Below are 11023 nucleotides of genomic sequence, written 5' to 3'. Positions count from 1 at the left end.
GGCTGACACGGAGAGGGACCCGGACTCGAGCCAGGATTCTCTGCCCAGCCCGGGGGCTCCAGGCACGGCACCGCGGCTGATGCAGCCCGAGGGCGGCAAGGGCGCCCCGGCTCCCCGACGGGGACGGCGCAGCCCCGGTGCAGCCTCTAGGACGTCCCGTTTCCCTACTAGGACAGCGCGGCTCCGGTGCGGCCCCGGCTGATACTGCAGAGCTCTGATACAGCCCTGGGGCGGCAGGGACGCTCGGCTCCCCTCTGGGAGGGCGCAGCTCCAGTGCTGCCCCGTCTCCCCCCTTGGGAAGCACAGCTCCGGCGCAGCCCTACGACACCTCGGCGACCCCCTAGGAGAGCGCAGCCCCGGTGCAGCCCCGCGGTCTCCCCGGCTCCCGCAGCGCCCCCCGCCGGGCAGCGCCCCCGCCGCCGCTCCCCGTCCCCTTCCCGGTCCGGGCGCCGCCCCCCGGGGCCGGGCCAGCGGCGGCGGGAGAGAGCGCTTCGTCCCGCGGTTCCGCGGGCAGCGCGGCCCCGGCACTCGGCGAGTCGCCCCGGCCATGTCGTCCAGCTCCCCCCCGGGCGAGCCGAAGAGCCGGAGCCTGGGCCGGCTGTCGCTGCCCAGGAAGGGCAGCGTGACGCTGTGCAAGAAGCCGTCGGCGCTGGAGCTGGCCGAGAGCACCCCCGGCGCGCACTACTCGCCGCTCTCCGCCGGGCAGGGCGGGCGGGTGCCCGAGCGGGAGCGGCCGCCGCGCCCCGGGGCCGAGGTGGTGGTGGTGAGCGCCGAGTGCCCGCGGCCCCCGGTCAGCCTCGACCCCCGCGTCTCCATCTACAGTCTCCGCAAGCCCCTGCTCAGCCGCAGCGGCGTCCAGGGCAGGGTCTACAACTTCTTGGAGCGCCCCACGGGCTGGAAGTGCTTCGTGTACCACTTCACCGTGTGAGTACCGGGCGAGGAGCGGCCGCCGTCACAAAAAGCGGAAGGTTTTCGATTTAAATTTCGTCTGTGCTCTTTGAAAGTTAGACAGAACGTCCCTCCGACGACACGTTTTCTTTAGAGCGGTGTCTTTCTACCAGACCCTGTTCATTCTTTGAAGATAACGTCTTGTGTTCACATCATCTGCGCTGAATAGATGTCTCTCTGTAATCGCCTCTCTTTAGAGTTTGCTCCTCTCTCAAAGGCAAGGTCAGGCAGAGCTGGACGCAGCTCCAAATTAGCAAGAGTTTTGACTGTTGCGAAGTTTCATAATAACGTTAAAATTGGAAAGTAATAGAATATGCATAAGATTTCTGGGAAAATATATATGTATGTATGTAAGTAGGAGATGTATTCTGTAACCAGCTCTTGTGTCGCTGCACATGGATGGTGGAGATAGCTCCCTCGTGTTGCCCAGGCCTGATAAAGGATGCTCTCTTTCTAAAACTCCAGAACGAATCTCAGAGAGTTTTATTTCAGTATCGAGCCCTCACCCCGCTACGCGCAGGGCTCCCGTTGTGGTGGGGACACCAGCTCCTGGTGGTGCCAGCGGGTCTCAGGGATCGAGGCTTGAACATCTTGTAGATATGGTCTTCTGAGGTGGTATTTTTTCACAGGTCTGGAACAAAACAACAACCAAAAAGTCCTACTGCAGGGGAAGGTTTCTCTTGTTTTGAACAGAAATGCTTTTCTGCTCAGGAGTCTCAGGTATCTCCATCAGGTACAGCAGGAGCTGGCTTCAGGCAATCTTCTTCAGAAAGTTGCCCTGGGAGTTGAAATAAGTTGTTCATTCTGAGCGTGGAAATGAAGTAGCTAACAGGGTCATCCGTTCTTTAGTCATTTTTAAGTGCAGTGACTCCAGATTCTCTAGCCCACTGCACAGCACCTGTTCCTGACAGAACAGGTGTGTTACCAGGGTTGCAGCCCTGTGGGAGGAGAGTGAGAGACAGGCTATGCTCCTTTCCCTTTCCTCTTTTATTGCCCCTTGCTTGTAGCTCCTTGTCCTATCAAGGTACAAATGCCACCACTGTTATTTTTAGACAGGAAGGAGAACGACGACGTTTGTTGAGGTTAGAGCTGCTTAGCTGCAGGCAAGTTGAAAACTGCTCTGGGTATAATATTTACTATGGAGCACGCACCATCCACCCTGAGCCAGCAGGTGGTAGGTATGTGGTGCACAAGGATCTCAACAAGTGCCTCAGAAATTAATGCCTTTTAATTGCGGAAGGCTTGCGTGACCCTTGAGCAATTTGCGTATGTTAAATGTAGGTTAAAAGGTCAAGCAGAATCGTGTTGTCTGTTTGTTGTATGCATGCATAAACAAGTGTATGTATATATATGCACTACATATTTGTGCTTACTGTAACAGCTAAAGGTACAGGTAAAGATGTTTTGTGGTCAAAAATCTAAGACAAAAGAATTTGATAAAAATCAGTTTTTGTGATCTAATTATTGTCTTCTGATTTTAAATTCTAATTCTAATTAACTATTATTTTATGTGAGTTGAGGACTGTGTGCTTACATTCCATACTTGAGGATTCTGGAGTCTTTAGGGTAGCCAGGTCAGTGGTACCAACTTTATTTTAATGGAGGGAAAAGAACTGTCATGTGAATGTATTTAATTGTGTGTAGCTGCTGAGATAATTATGGGCTTCATTCTCTTTAGTGTTATGATAATGCTATTAGATGACAAAACAGCTAATGGCTGCAATTATTGAAGTGCCTAATACTTGTGGTTGAAACAATGTAAAAACACTTTCAGGAATAGAAGTTCCTCCCCACCCCCCCCAAAAAGGTGTTTTAGGCAGGTGTCTTCTACAATATCTGAAATTTTTCAGGTGTTGCAAATTATGTGTAGAAGGGACAGTAAGTTGTGTTCAATATCCTAACTAATATTCTCTAAACCTTAATAGTAAGTCTAGGAAAATCCTGAAAAACGCTTGTTGGAGCTCTTTATTTACCTAAAGTTCTAGCCTGAATTTTAACTTTTATTTTACAAGTATTAATAGTGTGGATTAATTCTGTCTGTGCCAAAAATTAAGATTTTGTAATACTGTTTTAGGAAAGAGATGGTAACATGTATCAGAAGTCATTGCCTGCCTCTTCCCTCAATCCACACTTATGGTGTAAGCTTAGCCCCAGCATTTCCCCTTTTTCCAGAAGACTCCTCTGATGCAATGTTGAATGACAGTGGCAGGAAATATTCTCAACCCTCTTAATAAGCATTGTGCAAATTCCTTTCCTTAGGACTCTGAAGAGACGGAAGAGGCTGCTAACACCCTAACACGTTCCTCAAAAGGCAATCTGCAAGTACCACGTGTGTAGGCAGCCTAAATCCGATTTCTACCAGCAGAAGGAATTGAGTCTGTACTGTTCTCATTCATCCTCGCTTCTTATTTCTATAGTAGATAAGGCTGTGCTATTTGTGCCTAAAATAACATTTTAGGTTAGTGATCTTTGGTCCGTATGTCTCCAACTCTTGGTTCCTAGGCTCCTAAAACAATTTCCTGGGATACTTGTTTTCTGCTGCACCAAGGAACGCTCTCTTTGAGTACAGCCCCTGCCAGCCAGGTGCTGAGTATTGGTAATTAATAGTTGCTACAAAGCAGAAGTTTGTTACTAGAATCAACTGACAAGGCAGACAGCTTGTCTGATCCAGAGAAGCTGTTGTGGCTCAGCCTGTACTCCAGAGTGAAGAAGGGATTTGATTTTTGCACTTGATTTTCTGGCTTTTTTTGCAGGCACTTATAACCAAGTGATGAGCTGACAGCTGAGAAGGACTCAGAATTATAAGACATCCTCCTACACTCCCACCTCACATTGTCATGTATATACTTCTCTCCCATGGGAGGAAGTAACTTGATTTTTGTGGTCAGCATACAAACAGACATTCATAGAAAGCTGACCTGGGTTTTACCTTGTGAAGTGCAAGGACCCTGATGGTCGTCTCTCCTGCCAAAATGAGCTTAACACACTGACGTCGTTTGCCTATTGCCTCTTTGTAGGTCCCTCTGTTGTCTATCCTGCTTTGTTCTGGGGGCTTTAAACTTCTCGGGAAGTCTCAGTTGCTATCTTAAAAGTTCAGAGAGGACAGAAAGGGAACAGGAGCAGTGTTACATCAGGTCATAAAGACCAGAGCTGAGTAGAGAGTTCTGGCCAAGATCTAGCCCAAATATGTGATCAGCAAGCACTGTGGGCTTCTTCATTCTCCATCAGTTGCGGTGTTCTGTGTTGTGCAGAGTGTGTGGCTGTGTTCATAATTATAAGCTAAAATGATTAAATTTGGAAGCAACTCCTGGAAGCGTCAGTGTAACTTGTTCTGGACCTGTATCTCTGACTGATTGTTGAAACACTGTTAATCAAATGATAAGAGCTACATCTACTGATTGCCTGTCACACCCTTTTCCTGCTCGGGGATCTTAGTCAGTGGTATCTAGAAGACTAATAGCTAAGAACTGATATTCAGAACTGATTTGCCTCAATTTTATGTTCTATTGTTTAGAAAAGGGAAGTTGAACACCAAACTTTAATCCAGAGATTCTATGTTGGTTTTGTATTGTTTAGATTGCTGTATGTTTTGGTGTGCAGCAAAGCCCTTCTTGTACTCATTGATCTAAAGGATGGAATCTGGTGCAGTAGCAGAGGGTTGCTCTACTAGGTCAGGCCCATGACCTGTTTACTTATGAATTGTTATTTCTTTAAAAAGGCAGTGCAAATACCTGTTTTTCAAGATGCAAGTGTATATTGTTTCTCTCCTGTTGATGTTTTCAGCATTGCAGGATAATTGGATATCACAGCTGCTGATTAAATCCATTGAAATCTGCACAGATCACTTCTGATTATGGAAACTTCTATTTCAGCTACATGACTTGGTTTGATGTTGTGTTGTACTTCATTTAAATATATGAAGTATATGTATCCCCCAGGGGGACTAGGACAAGCTGGAGAAGTGGGCCTCTATGAACCTCATGAGGTCCTACACCTGGGTTGGGGCAATCCCCAGTTTCAATACAGGATGGGGGTTGATGTTATTAAGAGCAGGCCTGCAGAGAAGGACTTGGGGGTGCTGATTGATGAGAAGCTTGACATGAGCCAGCAATGTGTGCTCACAGCCAGAAGGCCAGCCGTATCCTGGGCTGCATCAAAAGAAGCGTGGGCAGCAGGTTGAGGTGATTCTGCCCCTCTACTCCTCTTGTGAGACCCCACCTGGAGTATTGTGTTCAGTTCTGGAATCCTCAACATAAGAAGGAGACGGAACTCTTGGAATGGGTCCAGAGGAGGGTCTACAAAGATGATCAGAGGGCTGGAGCACCTCCTGTATGAGGACAGGCTGAGAGAGTTGGGCTTGTTCAGCCTGGAGAAGAGGAGGCTCTGAGGAGACCTTGAAGCAACCTTCATGTGAAGGGGCTACAAGAAAGCTGAGGAAGGACTTTTTACAAAGGCATGTGGTCATAGGAGGAGGGGGAATGGCTTTAAATTGGAGAGGGGCAGATTTAGACTAGACATAAGGAGGAAATTCTTCATGGTGAGGGTGGTGAGGCACTGGAACAGGCTGCCCAGGGCAGTTGTAGGTGCCCCCTCCTTGGAAGTTCTTAAGGCCAGGTTGGATGGGGCCTTGAGCAGCCTGATCTAGTGGGAGGTGTCCCTGCCCATGGCAGGGCAGGCTGGAACTGGATGATCTTTAAGGTCCTTTCCAACTCAAACCATTCTATGATTCTATATAGTTATATGTATACTTAATTCTACCAGTGCAAATAAATGGTGCTCCACAGCTGAGATATACACCCATGGCTTCTACAAACACACTTCGTGGCTGCTTGGATGCTTGGATTTTGCAAGAGTGAGCTTGCCCTGTGGTATAGCTGCATGCATGGTAATGTCCTGCTGGAGCCACAGACTGCCCCTTGGCTGTCAGAAGTGAGGACTGAGTGCCACTGTTCTCAATGACCTTCGGAGCTAGGGCATCTTATCACACTTTTCCTAGTAGTGCACCTTGGTGTAGTGGCTTTGAGAGGTGAAATGTTCTGTGGCTGTAATGAATCAAGCTTTCAAGCTATGTGAGGAGTGGTGGTGGGACAAAAGAAGCTTAAAATCTGTCCTTACAGTGGCTTGCTGAAATCCTGAAATGCTGTCCCAGTGTTGGAAATGACTTGAGAGAATAAGCGAAATCTTCAGAAAAAAATTATTTGTGTGAGGGAAGAGCTTCTTCTTACCCTTTTTAAGTAGTTTAAAAGAAAACATCTTAAACTGTGTCTGAAGAAACTTAAGTTGTGAGCTTTCTGGTGATTTTTCTTGTTCTCAGTATGGCAAATGACTTCTGGCAACAGCTGACTGCCCATGTCCTTTGAAGTGTTGACCGTTACCAGAAGGAACAGTGTGGAAACTGATGGACCATTGGTCTGTTCCGGTATGGCAGTTCTCCTTTGTTGCCATGTGAGATAATCAGCTTCTATCTTATCTTTGTATGCGTGTACCTGGTTTAATTTGCTTTCCCTTTGTAGGCATTTGGTTTAATCAGCAATGATTGTCATTGAGTTTGTTTGAATCCCGAGATGTTTACATAAGCTTGGACTGGCCAGTGGCTGATATTTGGGAGACTGATCTCTGGAAGCAGGCAGACTCTCAGAAGTGTGGCTGCATGTGTACGTACACAGAGATAAGAAGCAAGGGTAGATAGAATATTCCAGTTGCGTGTGTATCAGAACTTAGGGTAATCAATTGTTAAAGTCAATGCAGTGTTTACATAATGCTGTTTACATACAATACTGTGAGGAAGAAGCATAACTCAAACTTAAAAGCCCATTTTTGTCACGTTTCCAAATGTACTGCAAACATACTTCTAAACCTGCTGGTTCATACTCAGTGTGTAAACTGCTGAGGACAGAAAAATACCCATAAAATAATTAGTGTTTGCATGTGCTCACACATGACTAAGTTTTCTTTCAGACTGAGTAAATTGAGTGAAAAAAGGGCAGAACATAGAAAGTACTGTTTTGAACATACACACTGGGAAGTTTGGGGATTTTTCTGGCTTGGAGTGAAACTTCTAGGTTATTACTTCTATTTTAAAAAGGATATATAAATCCTCAAGAAAATTATTTTCTAAGTGGAAGGAAAATAATTTGATTATAGTCATATTCTTTCTGCTGCCATTAATTGCAGGAATATCCACGTTTTAGCTTTTTATTTGTCTTGTCAAGACTGAGATTGTTTAGTTGAGAGCGAATTGACTCCCTCATTTTGGTATTTTTGAGTGGAAAATTATGCTTTTTGCCATATAGGGGCTGAGTAGACAAATGTTTGCTTTACTTCTGTATGACTTGCCTACAAGCTCCTCTTGCTTGCAACCAGCATTTATTAATTTATATTTCTGGAGCGCAGTACTCCCATCCCTTCATGCTAAATACAGTTATAACAATAGGAACCTGCCACTTTGTCACTTCAGGTTTTCAAGAGCATGGTGTGCTACAGCTGTGCAGTGGCACAAGGACTACAGCTGGGAAAAATGAAGTGGAAAGAAGGTGATATTGGTAGCCTTGTTGACCCCTCCCACTGCAAGACTAGCATTTGATTTGCAGCAGTGAACGTTGTTGCAATGTAATACTATGTCTCTGTGATTAAGCCTGGTAACATCTTTATCTGAGACAAAAAGGGATTGGAAAGCTAGCATTATGTATTCTCAGAGAGGAGGGAAGGCCTTTTGCCTGTCCTGTTATGGGAGCTGATCGTACATGTAAGACAGCATGCTAATGTTTAGGACTTGCTGTTGCAGTTTCAGCCCTGTTTATTGATCAGCCAGATACTGAAGTTTTGAGTCTTGGCAGATTTTGGGTACAGGTGAGGTGGAGAACTGACTTAAAGGATTGCTGCTTCCTCCTTCCCTGCTGGATGCCAAGTGCAACCCCTTAGCTACAATATTGCATGAAGGTGCTTCTTTAGGACTTGTGTGATTTGAGATAGTATTTGCGTTGGCCAGTATACAGCTTCTACTCTTGCCTTATGCCATGTTTCCCAGTCTGTAACTAGACAGCTGTTTCATTTTTGTGGAGGGCTATCTGCCTGTCTTGTGACTGAGACCAATACCAGTCTGTGCCAAGAAAACCTCAGGAGTGACAACATAATTACTGGTTAAGAGGGGTCACTGTTTCTCTCTCCCAGTGGGACAGCAGGAGTCCCCAGGATAAGAAATGAAGATACTCAGCATAATTGGCCAAAAATGAAAAAAAAAAAAAAATTCCAAATTTACTTAGTAATTGACTGCCATCAGAAATAAAAGCAGCATTGGAAACCAGGTCTTCTCAATGTTAACCACTAGCAGTTAATGTGTGGAAATCACTTTTATTAAACCATCATCATTTGTCACATTAAATGGCTGCTGCATAGATATGATTGTGGAAATGTATTTTGATTGGTGAAGGGGAAGGAATGTGAAAAGCTGGGTGTCTTCTAATTAAAATGCCTTTTAAAGGCACGTGGTATCTCTAGCAATAATTACAGAAATACAACTTTTATTCTGAAAAGCATAGCATGATATGGTTAGCTTCTTGAAAAAAAAACAAACAAACCCTTGAATTTCATCTTGACCTGTGGACCACAGGCAGACACAAAAGCTGCCTGAGGGGAGGGCGTCCTGAGGGGGTCTAAAAGACTTTGCAATTTTAGTTATGTTTAGGTTTTGAATGACTAGTGGAAGCAGAAGGCTGTAAACTTCTGTACACTAATGCTTAGTGGAGAAGCAACTCTATGGAATGCACACATGAAAGTTAGAAATGTATAAAATTTGGTCAGGCTTTCCTGGGTCTAGGCCTTCTGTCTTTTCCTATCATCCTTCCAATGTAGCATTTCAAATCCTTCTCTGGTGTCTGCTTTCCTCCAGTAAAAGAATTATTCTGCCTTTAAGAGTTGCACATGAATGATCTTAAGAAAAGTAGTAAGTGCAGTATTCACATTTCTGTCTCTCTGTCAAATGGTTGGTTGGGCATTTCTGGCACGCTTCCTTGCCCTGGCTCTTCAAGTGCCAGGGAAAAAATGTGCAAGGCTGTGTAGATAGGCTTCTTTCAAAAACTTCATTGCAGCTGAATCAAGGCTAGAGTTGAGATTCAATTGCAGTGAACTAATTAGGCTGGGCTCCAAATGCCTGAGCACTGGATGTATTACAAACAACAGTGCCACATATGCTGTGAGTAACTTCACACGGGCACATTGCTTTGCTGACTTTAAACTTGGCAGTACTTCGTTAATTTTGTGTGTTAATAGGTTGTTTAATGTGCATTAGTGACTGAACACAAAAGCTGTGAACACTTGCTCATTTAGTTCCAGGTGGAAAATAGGGTCTTGTTGAGGGCAAGGTGTTTTCTGCCTGCCACCAGGCAGTCCAACACAAGGTTCAAATGTGTTGGGAGGTTGCCAGATGCAAAGAAGCCGGATAGGTAGGTTCAGTTACAGAAGGATATGTAGATTAGTGAGTTTTTAGGTCAGGTACTGGCCCTCCTCACACAGTCATGCTTCAACAGGCATAATGGCCTGTGAGAACCGAGGTAATACCAGTAATGATAATGGGTGAGCATGTGTATTTGCAACCTTCTATAATGGTAGTAGCTACTCTATTTTTACCTCCTACCAGAAAGATATATATGTGTGTGTATGTATTTATATATATGGTTTTTAATAACAAAGGATGTTTTCAGTGCTTCAGTAGTCAAACTTAATGTCACTGTATGTTTTTAGACAGCATTTTTTTTTAAGCAGGAAATTCTAAAGCTGCTTTAAATCAGAGTTATCCTTGGCTGCCAGCGGCATAATCAGTATCTGAGAACATATAGAGTTTTCTTCTTCTTTTTCCCACTTTATTGTACATAACAGTTAAGTAGCAGCTGTTTTCTATGTTCAAGGAGCTGTAAGAAATTGCACAGAGTGTGAAGAAGGACCTAGGTACCTGTGTAGGTATAGTGCAAGTACTTGTTGTGGTGTTCTTTTCTTTAAAAAACCCAAACCAAAACAACAACAACGAACTGCGCAAAAAAAGGAAAAATACTGTACCACGTTTCTTAAATGGCAGTTTCCTTCCTTAACAGCCACACTTTACAACAGAAAACTTAAAATCTGGAAAATTACAATAAAAAGTAGACAGGCATGGGAGAAGCTGAAGATTTCTTAAAGCTTAGGACAGCCACTATGACAAAAGCAAGTTTTCACTCTGAACTGTGTTAGTATCAAAATTGTCAGTAGTGTAAGTTAGTGAACACACGTTTTCTCAAAATTGACTGAATAATTTTTGAGTTTAAGGGACAGATGTGCCTCTGTGTGTGGAATTTTATTATTTTGAAAGCTAATAATAGGAAGTTATACTGCAAATTGTTGGATGGCCCTTTGATATTCCTAGCAATGTGCTTAGAGTAGGTGGTCTTAGTTTTTCCTCATATGTTCTTTACAATCAATCTGATATGTTAATATGTTATGAAAAATGTAACCAAGCTAAAATAAACCTAGCACAGGGTTTCTTCATCCTTGTAATTTTCTTCTATTTCTGCAAATGTTGATCCTGATCTTTGAACTTCTTATTAAAATTTTTGATAGGATTGTAAATCTCATGCATGCTGTGTTAATGTCAGTGGGCTTATGATATCTCATTTGATAATACAATTTTGTCATATTTGTAATAGAAAACTGAAAGATTTTACTCCTAACTGTAAAATCACTTCTCTTTTTCTGCTGAGGTTATTTAAAAAGTAAATGATTTTTTAATATAATTTGACTAGTGCTTACTTCAAATGAGGAATACACTGTTCTGTTTAGCTAAGATCTTGAAATAGTATAAAATCTGTATCTTTGTTTATCCTAACAGGTTGTGCTCTTGTTCATCTATTAGCTTTACTCTGACACCTCCTGAAAAAATACATAGAGAATACATTTACTTTTGCAGTAGTAGGAGTGTGCAATACATTTCTTAAACTAATTTCTATTTTGATTCTGCAAGAAATGATCAACATTTGTTCAACTTCATTATGCAAATAAGTATTTTCTTTCTGGTGAGAGCAACTAGAACAGACAAAAACTCAAACAC

General features: G+C 43.7%; 1 protein-coding gene across 2 annotated transcripts in view; it reads left to right on the top strand.

Annotated features, from left to right (window-relative positions):
- The first annotated feature begins 488 nt into the window (after positions 1 to 488).
- The window catches only part of KCNQ1 (potassium voltage-gated channel subfamily Q member 1), a 367210-nt gene continuing 356675 nt past the window's right edge, over positions 489 to 11023 (top strand). For both annotated transcript variants that reach the window (XM_069857818.1, XM_069857817.1), the window contains exon 1: positions 489 to 924. In XM_069857818.1, the coding sequence (XP_069713919.1) occupies positions 548 to 924 (377 nt within the window). In that variant the 5' untranslated portion in view covers positions 489 to 547. The remainder of the gene's footprint in view (positions 925 to 11023) is intronic.

The sequence above is a fragment of the Phaenicophaeus curvirostris genome, chromosome 5, assembly GCF_032191515.1.
Source record: "Phaenicophaeus curvirostris isolate KB17595 chromosome 5, BPBGC_Pcur_1.0, whole genome shotgun sequence".
NCBI classification, from domain to species: domain Eukaryota; kingdom Metazoa; phylum Chordata; class Aves; order Cuculiformes; family Cuculidae; genus Phaenicophaeus; species Phaenicophaeus curvirostris.
This window is presented reverse-complemented; position numbering and strand designations above follow the sequence as displayed.